At 38.6% G+C, this 17,830-nt stretch overlaps 1 protein-coding gene across 10 annotated transcripts in view; it reads left to right on the top strand.

Moving 5' to 3' along the window:
* The window catches only part of ARVCF (ARVCF delta catenin family member), a 290,550-nt gene that overhangs the window by 107,927 nt on the left and 164,793 nt on the right, over window positions 1-17,830 (top strand). For 5 of the 10 annotated variants that reach the window (XM_056338360.1, XM_056338354.1, XM_056338370.1 and 2 more), the window contains 2 exons: window positions 5,711-5,813; window positions 10,281-10,525. The exons of 3 other annotated variants lie outside the window; for them this stretch is intronic. In XM_056338360.1, coding sequence (XP_056194335.1) covers window positions 10,310-10,525 — 216 coding nt within the window. In that variant the 5' untranslated portion in view covers window positions 5,711-5,813; window positions 10,281-10,309. The remainder of the gene's footprint in view (window positions 1-5,710; window positions 5,814-10,280; window positions 10,526-17,830) is intronic. 2 more of the 10 variants (XM_056338395.1, XM_056338405.1) reach the window with 1 other exon arrangement.

Here is a 17,830-nt window from a genome sequence, read left to right as displayed (position 1 = left end):
ATGTTACTGGAGAGAATTAGAGCTAGTGTGCCTCATTCTGTTTCTTCTCTCTTTTTGTATTGCTTTAATCTCTTCATTGATACTGTTCCTGGTTTAAAGCAGTGTAAAGTCAAAATCTGATTGTTTTTAATGAGAGGGGTTGAAATATGGGAGAGTAATGCAGTAGGATTGGTTGGTAAGCAGCTAATAAAATTGATTTGATTTAGTAGCTTCAAGAATTGAACATGAATATTGACATTTTTTCTTTCCTGTTTATAATAATGTTTTCAGTTCCTTGACAAAGCAATAGAGCAGCCACACAACCCACTAGATATGACACTGAGAGTTACATGTGACACAAATTTAGAAAAAGAGGAGAGGGGTTGTGGTTGTGGTTTTGTTTTTTTTTCCTGAAAGCAGTAAGAAAACCAAACGGAAGATGCTTGCTCTGAACGCTTCAGAACTGTGATTTTTTTTTTACATTATTTTTTTTTCCCCTGGCAATGCCAAGTTTTTTATTGGGATAAAATGCTATGGGAGATAGTAAGTATTTGATTCAGATGAGTTAAAAGATCTATTTCCTTTTGATGCATTTCTTTGTATTAATCTTAAGAGTAGTAATTGGAAATACCCTCATAAACCCTGAGACTGGAGCCCCAGAATTAAAAAACATTTGTTATTACCCAGGAATGTAGCTATGCAGTTTTATTAGCCTTTCTTCTACTGTAATCTACGGATCTCATTTAGCTGCATGCAGCCCTGTTCTTCTGAAACATAAAAGGAAGGAAATCTCTCAATAGCCTGAAATCAAATTATCTCTCTGTGTTAATCTACATGTAAAACACCCAACCCCACTTCTTTAAAGGAAAATAGTTTTACTGATAAGCAAAACTAGACTGTGTGCTTTGGATCCAAGAATTAAGTGGGGTGGGGTTTGGGGTGGGTTTTTTTGTCTGCAGAGTACTATTTATAACATCAATTAACTCCTTATGGTTGGAGCAAGTCATCAGACACATCTGTTGCTGAGCTTAAACACTCACTGTTCTGTGGGGTCATAGTTGGATTTTTTTCCCTCTCAAACTGTGTGGTGGAATGATGATTTTCTAACTAATGGCAGTTAGTTAAATACACTGTCTACTGATGCTGTTGTTTTAGCATTTGGAATAGATGTCGCAGGCAGCTGTTCTAACTGCATAGCTGACCTGATCTTTGCTTGCCATTTTGTTATTTATCTGTTAGAAGATAGCACAATGGTATCTTTTATGAAAGAATTATTATGACCATCTGCAGGATTTTCCAGCCTTCCTGTAATATTTCAGTTATTCCATTTTGCCAATCAGAAACCAGTCTGGCTATGGAAATTGCTGCCTACCCACTGACTCTCTTGCTCCTGCTTTTTGTGAAATGGAGATTTAATGCTTGTAAATATATGGCTGTTCTCAGCTGTAGTTCCCCACGTACAGACATTTTGAGACTACGTTCCTGTCAGTAGCTGTTCTCTTAAAATGGAAGCCCTTTTAGCAAAACTCAAAACACCTAGAAGCCAAGAAAAAGGAGGGTACTTGTTTAGTGAAATCTTTTAAGTATTCTTTGGAAGTAATTGCATAAAGTTATAACAGTTTATGTGATTGGCTTATTTGTGGTCAAATTGGTTTGCGTATTAATGAAAACAAGCTTTAAAATACTAGGGGAAGAACTAGGGAGTGAAGTTATGAACAATGCTGCTTTTGATCTTTATCCTTTTCTCTTTCCCATTGAAATAGCCCTGTTCTAAGAATAGACATATTGATTTTTTGGTGGCTGTGCTTGCAAGGTAGCCTCTACAGTAGCAAAGTATTTCTGTTGTCAGTGAGATCAGATCCAGCCTTTCCACGCAACCCTAAGCAGACAACACTGCCTTGATAGTTGATTTAATGCCTGATAATATCTAGCAGTTGCATAAACGGCTTGAGGTTTTTTTTTTCCTAGCTGCTTGGAAGACAGTATTCTAGTAAAATGGCTGTAGTAGAATTTTCTACTCACTACAAGTTTGCACAAATTGTTTCCACTCGCAGTGGAAGCACAGTGGCTAAAGCATCTATCGATGGCAGTGGGAATCAGATTGGGGTCAGAGGAAGTGGTGAAGCTGGGTACATATAGTAGCTTCTGCTAAAAGCAGTGATGAGAATACTTGGAACCTGAATATACATGAATCAGAAAGGGACCACAAAGTGCAATCCATTTTTAAGTAGAACTCCTTATTGATTTCAGTGGGGGAGACCTTTGAAAATCAATGACATGCAGCAGCTTTAGGATGCAGTGACATGTGTTCTAGGGTGTTAAACTGATTGGCCTATGAACTAATCAAGGTTGTAGCAGTCATGTTTGGAAAGTTCCAAGGCAGAAGAAAAGGTGTCAGAGGTCTGAGAAGCAGCAAAGTGTATCTTGTTCATTCTAGCTTTAACTGTGAGGTTGAATTGTATGTCTATAGAAAACAAAAAAATATAATGTATAGAAGTTTCTGGGGATATGTAAACATAGGCCTGTTCATTATAATATACAGTATTAAGCAAATGGAATTGCTGAAATCATCAAATAATTCTGAATTTTCCCATGAGATTTGTGTACATCATTCGGCTCAGCTGGGTAGTTCAAACTTGGTTTCTTGATATGGGGAGGGAGGTGAAGCAGGGGCAGGGGCAAGTGCTGTCCTCCAAATGCTACCCAGCTAAAGTAGATAAATAGGAATTAAGTTGTGCAAAACAGTGATTCCCTTTATGTAGGGAGAAGTATTTATGATGCTAATATTTTCATGGACATGGCTGAGTTGACAAAATTAGCACTTAGTAAGATAGAACAATAGCAAGGGATTCTAACTGTCATGTTCAAGTCCAGCAGACACATACTAAAGTCAAAATTCAGCCATCTCTACGTTGTTCAGTCTTTTGATATTTTCAAGATTTTTTAAAGACCTATTCCACCCAGACACTTACTTGAAAATAAATGGGGAATGTTTGTTTACACAGAAAATTTACAGTGCACAGTGTGAACTTATAGACTATCACATACCCCATTAAACCTTAGTGTGGACACTTAGTTAGGTGTGAGGTAACGTGATGCCACTTCGCTGTACTGTTTTATGCTTAATTAACTCAAACACTGATCTTAGAAGGAAGTGTGGCATAACGAGTGCTCTGTGACAGAAGAGTTCAGCTTACTCAGTGTAGACAAGTTCTTAGGTCCTAGAGAGCAAGAACTCTGCTTCAGAAATGTGCTGTTATGCTGTCCTGGTCTATAAATGATAAATTTCAAGGAGAAATGGAAATTTTTATGTTGGGTAAAAGTAATCATAGTCTAAAACATTTACTTAAAAAATTGCTCTTGCAAAAATTTCAATTTGAAGTTTAATGCATTATTGAATTATTTACGCTATTATACATATGCAGTTGCTAGAAAGGTGTTCTATATTGCTCTAATTTATTTTCCTTTCCATTTTTGAATACAATATAGCAATTGAAATGTATTTTATTAGGGAAACAGAGCTACAGTATAATTAAAGCTATGTAGGCACACTGTATCACCAAGCCCTGAAAACACTGCATGAAATTTTGGAAGGAAGACCTGAAAAATTCCTTGTAGCAAACTGCTGAAGTGAGGAATCATTATCAAAGGGAAGCTGTCGAAAGATGCCTGGTGTCACTTAAACATGCACTGATTAATCCACAAGAGAGATAGGATTAGATGTAAGAAAATTGTGTATTCTTTTTTGCTGAGAACGGTATCTTTTGTAAGGTAATACAGTATAATTTCAGTGCCTTTAACTAAGAGGTTAATTAAAGTATTAGTTTTTTAAATGGACTGGGAACCATTATGAAATGATCAGAGATGCTTTGGTGCTACTGACCAGAGCCAGATCTGTAATCAGTGATGTGTTGGAACCGTATTGCACGTTAAAAGATGTGTTTGTGTCTGGATTCTTTTGTTGGTTTTGCCAAACCCAGATTGTAGTACAATATTCTGAAAATTTATTTGCGGAATTTACTTATTTCTTCAAAATGATTCCTGCTGGATAATCGGATCAAATTTCCTACTGATGTAAAACCTCAAATATTCCACATTGACGTTTCTTATGCAATAACAGAACTGGTGAGCAGCGGTGTTCATTGCTACGTCCTTAAGATCTGAAGTTCCTTCTGAAGGAGTTTTCCTCTTAACATTTCCGCTGCCCTTGTTCCTTCACTAGTTTAAGCCTGTTTCACAGACTGCTTCTGTCCAAAGCAACAAAAAACCCCTGACCAGCTTTGGTTTTGTTTGTTTCTTTTGACACCAACACAGTATGTCTGCCTGTGCCTATGAGAGAACTATATTGAAATAGCTTGCTTTGTGGATTCCTCATTGATATTCATTGGTGGAGATTGTCACGTAGGTGTCAAATTAGAACTCAGTCAACCAGAGCAGCACAAGAGGAGGCAGGCTCAAGACAGATTTCACCTTAAGGTCTGAGAAAGAGTTTATTTGGAATTTGTTGTGTGCAATATATATTTATTTTATTTTGTTTTCCAAAGTGTCGCTCTCTTGTCTGTGTGCTGAATTATGCTTAATTTATTCCCTCTGGTCATTTACTTGAGTCTTTCTCTTATTCTGCCTCCTGACTTTCTTCTTTGAGCATATCTTTACACGGTTTTGTTATATTGGGTAAGTTTTGAGCATAGAATTTATTTCTGTTAGTTTAAGGAAAACAAGTTTTCTGGCATGATGGTTCCATGGCCTTTGAGATTGGATCCATGCAACAAAAGGATCATATTTCTGGTAATTTGGCTGAAACACATGAAATCGTGTTTATGCTGGCTTCAGGAAGGCAGACAGTACCTGGTCAAGCACACAATCTGCTGGGGCAGAATTACTTTCTGAAAACGTTCTAAAACATTTGAACCAGCAAAGTGAGTTTGTACTGGCTCCACATTTCATGTCATGTGGTTACAGTATTTTTTATGTGGTAGTAGCTTAAAACTGGATATACTGCTTCACAGAACCATACCTTTGTGAAAGGGATTCTGTTCTGTATGTTCTCTGGTAAAAACAGGTACTAAATTTGCACTCACTGACCCAGAGAAGTTTTGGTGCTGAATATTTTAAGACAAAACAGATTAGAGATTTACAGAGCTAAAATGATGACGTAATATCCCAAAACCTACTTTCACTTGGGTTTCATATAGGATTAGTTTACGGACAGGTGGAACAAACGAAGTGGCTGTAAGCTATCGTGTAGTGTGAATTTTTTAGAAATGAGGTATCTATGAAATGATCTTAAGCTATTCGGGGGCTTATACATCAGACATAGGGCTTAAAGTTGCATGCCTAAATACTTTCTCTGATTTCTGAGAGCATCATGTTAGGTTTCTGTGTTTTAGAATGTTTGGGTACAATATCCAGTTTTACAATACTAAAAATGCTCATTCCAGTCCAGAGTTTTCCCTGATTTAAGACATGAACACCAAGTCTTGCAGGAATATGCAAGTATTGATAACTGATTATAAATCATATTAACCAGTTGTGGGTGTGGGTTTTTTTTCCTTAGGAGTTTCAGGATTGGCTTCTCTGAATATTGTTTCTTTTTCTTCCAAGTTAGGAGAGAAACAGTATAATGAATAATTTTTTACAACATAGTGAGGAAAACCTGGGAGATGACTGTGTACAGAAGAGACTGTAATACCTTATTAACTAACTGTCTTCTCTTTCCTCTCTCTTGCAGCTGGTTCTGCTTGAGGCTGCTCTCCTGCTTTGTCTATACTTTTTCTAGTCTTAGCGGGTGATGTCACGGCAGCTCTAACATTCAGACCCCACTGATCCACGAGGTATGTACTGCTTGGTTTTCTCTGCATGCTTTCCAATATTGCATGGGGGATAACAGTCATTTTATGCTACTCATCTCTTGTGGCACTTCAGGGTGAAAATAAAATTAGCATGTGTTATGCTTCAGTTCCATAGATTATTTAAGCCCCATTTTTGCTTTTATTCTGATGGTTTTCTTCCCTGTAGAAGAACATAGCTACTTTTTGTGCATGCTCACAGGCCCTCATGTTTGCTGCTACAGCTGCTGATCTGCTGTATGTACAAGCTTCTTGTTGCTCATCATAGTACCATCTTGTCAGCAGGACCTAGTAGACTTGAACTGGGCAGGGATAGAACAATAGTGGGACAGCTGTGTTCAGTATTCAGATTGTTAGACCTGAGAAATCTCCTGTGTGCCCTGAGAACCATTTCCCCTCCCACTGAGAGAAGTCTCTGTAATGTGTTCTGTAGCTGGCTGGTGGACACTGCTGTCTTCAAATGCAGCTCACTGAAGTGCCTGATTGCCTTAGGCAGGCAGAATACTCTGAAAAGTGCAGGGGATTTGAGGCTTTCCATGACTGTTAGGATTTAGGTGCCCAGATCTCACAGAACTTGACCCCTCTTAAGCTCAAGGGCTCTTTAAAAACTCTTGACTCTCAGCTACATCCTACATTAGCAAAATTAGTGCACAGTTACCTCACTTTTTTTGCAGAGTACCAAGTGACCCTAGGCACATCGATGTTTCCAAGACACTTTAAACTTGGGCACGAGCTAGGGTATTAGTAGTGAGTAGGACCCCCTTTTCAGCTCTTTGCACAGGGTGGTTTTCATCCCCATTGAGCACTTAAGCTGTATTGACTTCTAGGAAGCCTTTTGATGCACTGGTTCTTCATAGGAACAGTCAGAAGAAACAGATCCTCTTACTTTGCTCTAATTCTAATGCGACACTAATATATTTAGAGTCACGTAGGCAGGAGAAAGATTGCTGCTGTCAGCGTAGCCTTTGACACTTTCTAGGCAAGTGTTTGCTGTGTTTAGAAGTGCAACATAAGGAATAATCTTTACCTGGCTGCTATAGGTCTTATATTTTCATTTATTTATACCCTTTTCAATGCACTTTCTTTACAAATGCTAGTAAATTGCAAGTGGCACCCTGAGTAACTAACTCATGAGTCAGTACTTCTATTTTTCTCCTCTAGTCTAGACTGCTGATAATGTAAATTGTTGAAACCCTGGATAAATAATTGGGAGTGCAATCAACAGCAAGCAAGTATTTATCTGCTAATAATACATCTGAAATGCAGAAGTCTGTCTTTGTCCAACAGTTCTTAAAAGGCAGTTATTGGTCCTGCTGCCGTTTCTGCATAGCAATTAGGATTTTTATGGTCACTAATTGTACATCTGAAAATTTATACAGTTTATATTCTGCCTGTGTTTCTCTTTGCACAGAGAAAAGAAGCACAATATTTATGGTTGTAAGGAGGTTAACATATTTTCTGCAGGGAGATCCCTGTAGCTCTCTAGAGATTTGTACCATTTATAGAACCCAAATTTTCTAGGTTCTCTCATGTGTGGCATCAAGGGCTTATAGCTCATTAAGGATTTTCTGAATGGGATCTTTGTCACATTTTCAGAATGTGACTTGAAAGTTATATACCAGCTCAGTCATCAACTGTGACTTTTATTATTAAAGCTGTTACTGCTTCAGAATCTGTATTAGAGGAGGTGCTTCTCAATTTTTCATGTGCTATTGGTAATGCTTTTCCTTAGAAACTTACATTATATATTCTAAACGGAGCCTGTTGCTGTAGTTTACATTTTTTCATCTTCCTACGTCCCCACTTGATTCACTTTTTGAAATTAGGCCATAGAAGTAACCAGCCTCTTGGGCCCCCAAAAGGTAACAGCTATGTCATATCATAGTCACATGTGCGACAGAGCTTGTTTTAGCTACAGACAGTGAATTGCCTGAAGGATGGGCCCCTGCGGGGAGTGACTGAGGAAGCTTGAGTTTTTCTGCAGCACCTCTAAAGAGACTGTCTCCATGCATTAATCCCTGACCCGTCCAGACTCTTTTTCTCTTGGCCCTGGAGCATCCCCTTGTCTGAGGTGTATTTGGATCTGTGTGTCAGTCAGACTATTCCTCTGCTCTAGCATAAGGGCAGTGATAATTGGTAACCAGGTAGCTGTCTTAAAAGAAGATATAGTTAGAAATGCCCCCCACCCCAACCCCCATGTGTGTTTTTCCCAAAATATGACTAGTGCCTGGGTCTGTGAAGTCCCACTTCTTTCACACTCCCTCTAAGGAGTCTGTGAGAGTGTCTGCGCTCCTGGCAGGAAAGACAACAAACAGAGCTGTCTCCATCTGTGCAAAGCAGGGAAGCACAAAAGCAGAAGCCTGCAAGTTGGCTGCCCATCAGCCAGCGTAGGTCCAGAAAGTCTGGCTGTGTTTATGTGCAGCTGTGCCAGGGCTAAATCATGCCGAGAGGCAGCAGGTGAGTCACGCGGTCCTGTCCTGTGTGGTACAGGCTTCCCCTGAGTCACACTACCCTTTTGGATGGTTGTGATTCTCCTTTGCAGAAACCAATGTACTTTGAAGGGTTTATAGGCTCTTAATAATCTGGCAAAACAAGGTTCAGAGTGGAAGGTCACTGAAGTGGACAGCCTAGTCTGTATTTGACTAGTTTGTGACATGTGGAAAACCCTTTGATGGTTTCTGGTTTTCTTTCAGAATCTCAATAGAAGTGAAATGTCACTTCTTACTGGTCTGAAAACATGAAAGGCTCAAATGATGGTTACATGTAAACTTTATAAGACTAATGCATAGTACTCCTTACACTGTTTCCAACGTAATTTCATATTACCCTGATTCCCCTCAACAGCAACTCCCTAGGAGTTAACAGCGAACCACAGAGCTACTGGCAGGTTATTTGCTGTGAAGTCAAGTTATGTGTCATTGGGCTTGGGTCTGTTACTTCTGTCCCAGTGCCTTTGGGGCCTGTTGGATGATTTCAACCATATACGACAAAAGAAGGGAGACCTTGGGCCTACTTAGGAGTTTCCAATAAACTGTGAAAACATGCAGCTTAATATCTACTAATATCCCTCTTTTGGGAACATGACAGTATATGACTTGGTTATCATTAGTAACCAAAGAATCAGCACAGGAGAGACACCTGATAAATGTAACAGTCCTGGAAAAAGCATCAGCTGAGTGGGTGCATCTTGTAAAGGCACTGAAGGATGAAATGCAAAGCTTCAGGAAACCAGGGTTTGGTACTATCAGTGCTCATGGAAATCCTTGTTGATAGATGGAAAACAAAGAACCTCTGGCAGCAGGAAGAATCGCTCCCAATTTGCATGTCAAGGGACAATTTCTAGGGACTTAACTCTCAGCGCAGAATGTGAACTATTCTGGAATTACAGGAGCTGGCCAAAATTCTGCCTCTGTGTTCATCTCGGAGGTGCACTAAGTAGTTTAGTTGTAGACAGTTGAAAGGGTTCTGTTGAAGCCACCATTTAAGCTTATATTACATTGCTGATTTTATACTCTTGGGACTCATTTTAAATAATGTTCACATTACAGGTCTGTGGAATCAGTAGGCAGTTTTGCTGCATGCACCATATAGATGGAGATAGGATTTTAAATGGAATACTTCATAACCCTGGTAGAGAAGGCATAAGGCAGAAGATACATCCCACCTAGCTGGTTTCTGAGTTCTTTTTCCTGCATTGAGACAAGCAATCCTGTGTGTTTTCCATGGAAGATGCTTGATTTTGGCTTTTTCATTTGCATTGTTAGCAAACGGCTGCATGAAGGACTGTTTCATTGGCTACCATGCTGAAATCATCAAGCACATTTCAACTGCAGTTGCCCTGTCTGCATTTAAGAATATTTTCCATATTACAGTGTACTCTTATAATTTAAAAATGAAACCTATTTCAGCTAAACTTGGGGTGGTGTGTGTGTGGGGGGGGGGGGGTGTCCATTTGCTTGGAAAAAAATGGACACAACTGGTTTTTTGTACCGTGAATTTCCTGTCTTGAAAAATGTTAAACTTGTCATGCTGTTAGACACCTGGAATTTTTGTCTTTAAAGTGAGAAAGATTGTGTTCCTCATTCCTTCCAAAGCCATATCTTTTTTTATGTATTTCTTTTAAGTACATTATTATTTGTACAGTGAAATTAACTTTGCAAGAGGGATGGAAACCTTTGTCAGAGCAAAAAAGATCAAAGAATTACATACAAATTCTCTCCAAGGTGAGCATGTGGGTTTTTTTCTTTTTTGAACAGGGAAGCCTTGGATTAATTACTTTTAATTTAAAATCAAATCAGTGGATGAAAGGAAGTCTTCAAAGAGCACTGCAGTTTGCTTCTTAGAGTGAACAGTATTTTAGTAGGGTGACTAACGATGTGCATTTTTATTTTTAACCTCTGACCTGTGCCCTCCCCACCCCTCTACCTAACCCTTTCCATTTGCCCTGGTCAGTTAACAGGCAGGAGCATTTGAAAACAATCATGGATGACTATGATATCAGGTCTGCTGCCAGCATTTTAGCATCTGTTAAAGAGCAAGAAGCTCGTTTCGAGCGGCTTACCCGTGCACTTGAGGAAGAGCGGCGCAATGTCTCCTTGCAACTTGAGCGTGCCAATCAGCCAGCAGACCGAATGAGCATTTGCAACATTGGCAATGGTCAGCCACTGGCAACCGCCTGGCAGCAGCTTGTACTGCAGGTAACAGCCTGCTCATTTTACCTGTTGCTAGAGTTCATCTATACCAGAATTTCCCATTCCAGAAAGTCAGGTGCATCTTGTTTGTCGTCAGCATTTCATTCTGTAGCTTATCTTCTGATACCCCAGAGTTGGTATGCTTCATCAATTAATTTGGTAGCTCAGACTTCAGAGCCTTGACTTAAAAGTTGTTCTTAATTCCTCTTGGCTCATGGGATACTTTTAAAAATGCATACATCCTTGAGTATTAAACCCTAAAGAGAAATCTTCCCACCCTCCTGTAAATCTATGCACTTGCTGTAAGTATGGTGATGTGCTGGTGATTGAAAAAGAAGGCTGAATCATCTCCATAGCAAACAAAATTTCCATTAGAAATAGTTGGGAGTTTGAATAGAGGGAACAGCGTGAAAAGCAGGGATTTCCCTCCTGCGATGTCTTATTGTTTGTGTAGGGAGAACTTCATAATTTGTTTCTCATGTTTATTGAACTGATAGACTTTATTTTAATGATGCAAACTGGCTTTGTGGTAGCCTTAGGTTTCTAAATACTGTTTTGCTTGGTATGTGTTTTTTAACTCTTTAAACGAGCAATGATAAACTTACATCTCTAAATTACTTTAAGCTCGCAAGTCACTCTGACATGCAAGGTAAGTCATGCAGAAGCAATAGCACCATTTGTGAAGGCCTGCTTCCTGAGAAAACATTGTTCAATTCAGACAGAAACTCTAGGCTATGGGGATTCTAATAGTTGTTTCCCAGTTATACCAGGGTGTTTTACAATTGTACTTGCAATGAGCTGTATTCGGGCAGATTTTACGTTATATTAAGTTAGCGCAGCTTTTCTATTAACAACTGCCATGTTTCTGTGTGTGTGTATGCTTGAATATGGGATGTCATGTGAAAGGAGCAGCCCACACTGGTTAGGCTAAAAGCCTGACAGTAGCTGGTAGGAGCTGTAGGTTGTTACCCTCTGATTAGCAGCTGGGCTGGGGAGAGGGAAGATGTGTGCTTATGTATTTTTTTTAATAGAAAAAGGACAAGTTCACCTTCACTTTTTCTGAATGACTTTGCGCAAAGTGCCTGATTAATAGCTCCAAAATGAAATTCCTTATCCAGAAAACTGATGAAGCATGAGTTTTTTGCAGTGTTATGGCTTAAGCTCTAACCACTTCCAAGAAAACTTAATGAAAAAGTTTTAAGTTACTGGGGTCTACGTGACTCTTATGGAGAAGCAGCCCCTGTAAGTGACCCTAGACTGAATCTGTGTACACTTAGCTCATTGCCAGTGGGCGAGGGGTGAACTCCAGTTCATAAATAATTTGTGTTGAGGTTTTTAGAGTAGTTTGTATATGAAATAAAATTGCTAAATTTGCACAGTGAAGAATTAATGTAAGGTTATTTATGTGAATTTTCATTAAATGTACCGAGGGCCAAATTTCTGCCTGACTTACTAGAATTAATGAAAGTGTTTGAATGAAGGATAAAAGCTGTACATTCAGTCTTATTCAGAATACATAATGATTTAATCTTTACTATTGTATATTGCATTTCATTGTTAAGAGTACACAGAGCAAAAGACACTGCTGTCTGTAAGTATTGCTCATGCACTATAGTGAAATGCAACTGTCTCTGAAGCTGTGTTTCAGTGAGGACTGATTTCTTATCACCCTATTCAACCTTTTATTGTAATATTACAAAATAAGTAGTAGCTTTTCCATTTGAAAGTTCTGTAGGTGATTATACGTAATCTAGTTGTTCTGAGTAGAATTTTTGGGGAAAAAAGAGGGTTAACTCCATTTTATGAGAATGCCAAATAATCTGTAATGATCTCTACAACCAGGCATCAGTTTTCCGTGTTGCTTGATTGTCAAAGTGGAATCTGTGAAAGGGATTTGTTAGGGAAGTGTGCATAGTCAGGGCTTTGTTAATAGTCTCTCAGTACTTTTTTGTAGTATACTCTCTCAAACTTATTCCCATCTTGGGAAAGAAAACTAAGCTTTTTTATTATTATTATTTTAGAAAAAGAAAACTAGTATATAGGCAATGTGCCAGAAGCATAACAGTTTTCTGAAGTCCTCAAAAAACGAAATCAAGGTCTTCTGCAAATAACAATTCTAATAATTCATTCCAGATTTTTTTGCTGGTCTCTCTCTTGTTTTTTGTTTTAATACTAGCTTCAAACTCATTCCATAACAATACCTCCTTGTCCTAGGCAGCCCATTTAGCTACTTCCTTCACTTACTGGTCAGCGTGAATTCAGAATACTTGAATGGAACATGTGAACTGTGGTGTGCTTGTTGACATTTGCTGGGAGTGTATATGGCATCGTGTTTTTTGCCCCCTGACAAGAAATATCAGATCTGCAAATAAAGTCAGGGATGTGCTGCAAGTGCCCCAAAACATGTACATGGACGACTTCACCTTGAGGGTGACAGAGCCCTGGCACAAGCTGCCCAGAGAGGCTGTAGGGTCTCCTTCTCTGGAGCCATTCAAACCCGCCTGGAGCGAGACTGTGCTGCCTGCTGTAGGAGACCCTGCTCTAGCAGGGCGCTGGGCTGGGTGGTCCCCAGAGGTCCCTTCCAACCCCAACCATTCTCTGAATTGGTGATTCTTAATTTTACATGAAGAAAGTATGTAGGATTTTTCTAAAAACTATCTTAAAGTTGTTTCTCGTGGGAGAAGTTGATTACTTGGACAGTCTAAACAAATCATTAATGTATTTTTTAATTAGATATTAATTAGAAATAGCTGAGATTATTCTTTCATGGGAATTTTTCCCAGAGGTGAGATTTCTGGCAGATACTGTCCTCACAATAAGAGGTCCTAAATGGTGCTGAAATGTCTCCCATTAATATTAGAGTCTGTTATTAGGTAGTGGCCAAAGCATTTGTGTTTCCATAGCCCACTGTAGAAGTCAGTGCCTGCCAAGCCTTCAGGTTGTGCAGAGGTTTTGTACCCATCTCTCCTTCCTGCAAGAGGCAATAATCAGCTACTGCCATGTGGATAGCTAGCTTCAACCAGCACGCTTTCTGGTGAAGAGGGATAAAAGTGCTGTGTGTGGTTAATGCTGTTGAACAAGTGGGTAAATGGAACTTCTGCCCTATGTAGCGTCCCCAGTCTTTAAAGCTGATGTTGATTAGAATTTGTTGCCAAGTGTACAGCCAGTGACTTGAATTAGGGTATTTCAACTTCTGAAGATGTGCAACGTTGTACATGCATTACTGTGGATTTTGGAGTGGCCAAATAAAGTGCTCTTCCAGTCTAAGAACCGTCTGGACAAAAAGGTCATTAGTTACTCGATGTAAACCATTGCATTACTCTGAAAAATGCACCACTTAATGAAATTTTAATCACAGAGCTTTTATCCAGTTAATAAAAATCTCCTTCCAGTTTTTAAGGATGTTCTTGACTCTTATTTCCTATTCTGTCTTTGAGTGGTAGGAGCCACATGGCTGGCCATTGCTATTTGTTTCTGAAAGCGAAAATCTGGTTGTACTAAAAAGAGCAGAGCTGTCTCTTAGTGTGTGTTTGTGTTTGTGTCTCTAATTTTTGCAGTGAAGAACGTAAAAAAAACCCAAACAAACCCAACCTTTTTTTTGGTTGTTATAATATCCCAAGTCATGGGAGTCTTGGCAGTCTTTGCATTTTTATCAATTTACCAATGCAGACATAGTCCAGTAAGCTTCTTGGTGAGTAGTACCTCACATATAGTGTGTCTTATATATGTTAAAGTATCTGTTTGATAGTGCTTTTTACAAGTGTGATAAATCTTAGTAATCTTCATGTGTGGGCTATTTAATCTACCTGGTTCTATTTCACTTCTTTTCAAATCAGCCTTCTGCTGCTTTTCACAGTGGGAACTAAAGTTGGACAGGGAGGAGATACGAAAGTGCATGTATAGGGCACATACTATAGTGGGCTGAATGCACAAAGCTGCAATATTGTCACTGGATAGCTAACCATTCAGAGCATAACTTCTTAATAATAAAGAAATTTTTTTTTTTTACTTTTATTAAAACATCAGACATGTGAAACTTATTAAACACAAGGCTCTATCCTGAGCTGGTTTAAATTGGCATGGCTCCATGGGTTTCAGAGAAGCTCTGTCAAGTCTGATCAGCTGGGAAGCTGAACAACAAGGTTTGCATTCAGAGATTGTTTCCCTATCGGTACACCTTGACAATTTCCATTCCTGTTAGTGTTTCATAACCAAAATCAAGTATAGCATTCAATAAACCTCTTTTGCCTACGAATGCACTGTAACAGTGCTTTGACTTCAGTGATTTTGCAGTGACCTGTAGGGCTTTAAGAGGGGTTCGTGTTATAAAAAAGGTAGGTGTTATCCCCCTTCTTACAGGTGGGAAAGCTGTGGGAGCTGCCAAACCTCACATGATGTAAATAACAGAAATCAGCCCTTTGCATGCTGGTGCAGAGTCTTATCAGGTTGAGTCATACCTGTAGGACGTAACATAAGTTGATCTGAGAAGTCTTTGTATTGACAAAATCATCTAATAATTAAAAATTTATTTAATTTGACTGTTGTTTCCATTCATTTAGGTTCCCTGTGGTGGGTTTGTTGGGGTGGTTTTATATTTGCATTTTTCTTAGATATATCATGTGGTACATTTGGCTAAGGAGGTTCTGGAATAGATTAAACCCAAAGTGGAGACTGTGTGTGCATATGTGTTAGTATAATATAAATATTCCCACTTGGTTTTTCCAAAGCCTGTTAGTAAAAAAGCTCATCAGCGTAAATGCACTCAGGTGTAACATTTTTGTCTTAGAAGGATATTTTTGTTTAAAACCGAGTGCCGTTAAATTGGTGGTCTTATTGCAAGTATTATGGAATTCTGCTGTACTTTATGGAATATAACAACATCATACGTATACATATGGAATACAAAAATATCATACATATACACATCAAACAGTAGTTCATGTAAGAAGGAAGCTCTGTTTTCATCCTGATACCACAGAACTGGTAAAGGCTGCTGAGGAGTAAATACTGATTGAATGACGGCTGTAGTGTTTATGGTATGCTTTCTAGCAGTCTGTCAGTCAACATGTGCCAAGAGATCTATGATTGCAACTTAATCAGTTTTAGTTACTGGTTTCATCCCCTAAAAGGAGCGATAAAATAGCTTATTTTGTTTTCAAAAGCAAAATACAAGGTTTTGATCCTGTTTTGACTTAAAACTTCAATCCAGCCTGCTTCACTGATGAATTTTTGACTCAGCATTAGGCCAGCAGCTTCAAAGGTTTCATCCTGTCAATCTGTTTTGCTTTTTCACACCATGTGAGAATCAGGCTTGCTGAGATTCCTAATGGTTAAGTGTGCAAGTGCATTATATGGGCTGAAATTTCTCATAATCAAACCAAGCTGAATTAGCGTGATGTGATACAGATGAATACAGCTTAATATCTCGTATTTATGTAGCTATTACAGCTCATAATAGACATTATTGTACAGGCTTCTCACTTGTCACTTGTAAAGCCAGCCCTGGCTGGCTTGTGCGTGATTGTGCAATGGCAGTAGTTAACACAGCATGAATATGGTGTTGGAGGCAGAACTGAGCTTGCTTGTACCTTTTGTAATACTGTGCACAATAATTCGGTCCTTTAGACGTGACTGAGACAGACTTCTCTGAAATAGGGCTTGTGATTATTCCATTTATAAAGGCTTACTAATTACTCACTGAAGCCTGCTTTACAGTCATTTTGTACTAGCTTAACTGTTTCACTACAGGTTTGGATTTTTTTCTCACTGTTCTTTAAACTGAAAGAATAGAATTAGGGTGATGCCAGGTATGGTGAATTACACTGTTACAGATACATCTTGTATAAGTCCTCTTAATGGATTGTTCCCCTTTATGCATGGCCACCCCAAAAGTGGTAAAGTTAGAACAATGCAAAAGCTGTTGCTTCTGAACTAAGGAAATACACACAATAATAAATAGCTTAAATACAAGTCAGGAAAAACCAAATAATTTACGTGACGAGGTTTTTGAGTCAGTCTTTTTTTACTGCCACCGTAATTATTCATTTGTTAAGAGGTATGGTCATAAAGACAGGCTCAAAATTCTCTGTCATGTTTAATTAGTGTCCTATCTCTGTAACTGGTAAGAGCTTTTTTCATGTGATTTTCCAGGTCTGACATATGTCAACCATGCTTTTTCATAACTTGATACATAGTTTTGGTGCAAATGTTCCCTAACTTTGTGTTTAACCAAGTTATTAACAAAATAGAGCTGAAAGGAAGGCAGAGAGGTAAGTGGGAATGAAGAAACTTAAATCACATACTGTTCTGTGGAGTTGGGTTTTTTTTCTATTAACAGCCTCACCAAAACAGACCCACAAACCCCCTCCCAACAAATAACACCCCAAAAGGCCATCTTGAAATTAGTCAAGACTACTTGAAAGTAGTCAACCAAGTTAATAAAATTTGTTTTTTCTTCACTTTGCAAATATGATTATAACTGTTCAAGGAAAATCGGCTTATGGAAAAAACCTACAGAATATTTTGAATTATGATTTGGATCATAACTATTTCAATTTATGCTCCAGAGAAATGACACCTGTTTAAAAATTAACAAACATATTTTCCTTTGTTATTATTTTTTAGGCAGATATTTTGTAGCCCTAAGTAAGCACCAGTATTCTTCAGTCTTTATGTTAATCTGAGAGGTACCTGTGACTTACGCCAAAAATGACATTTTTTGAATTGAGGGTCAGTTTCAAGTGGAAGGTGAACTCTAAAGCACACCAGAACACATGGTGAGAACTTAAAAAAAATACAGGAAGATTACCTCAAATTGCTTTTCTAAGAAAAAAAATCAAGTTAACCTTTCTGAGTTAGAGTTTGGGCAACAATAACTCTTCTGTCTGTATTTCATTACTTTTTATTTAAGAGTCTCTGCTCCACACTTAACATAGTGCAGACTGTGTAGAATGTAGAAACTGCTTCCACTGCTTTGATAGTAAGAACGTGGGTGCATTAATAGTGTGTGTATGTTTGTACATATGCAGAGAAAAAGCAAAAGTGGGTTCTGAGCTGCACTGAGTCATCAGCTTACCTTTTTTTCTCCTTTCCATCTCATATACTTTGCATGAAAAGTTTTACGCAATTAGTTCTAGTTTGTAGTGCCTCTTCGCTTCTGTTGTTATATAGCATATTTGTGCTCCTATTAAGGGACTGACAGCATGGAAAATGACCTTTTTCATTTTTTTTGCCTTACAGGTAAGGTCAGTTACAGACAGCAGTGCTGTGGGTTCATGACAGCTCTCCCCTGTTATAGTACTATTTCCTAGT

The sequence above is a fragment of the Falco biarmicus genome, chromosome 1 (genome assembly GCF_023638135.1).
Source record: "Falco biarmicus isolate bFalBia1 chromosome 1, bFalBia1.pri, whole genome shotgun sequence".
NCBI lineage: Eukaryota > Metazoa > Chordata > Aves > Falconiformes > Falconidae > Falco > Falco biarmicus.
This window is presented reverse-complemented; position numbering and strand designations above follow the sequence as displayed.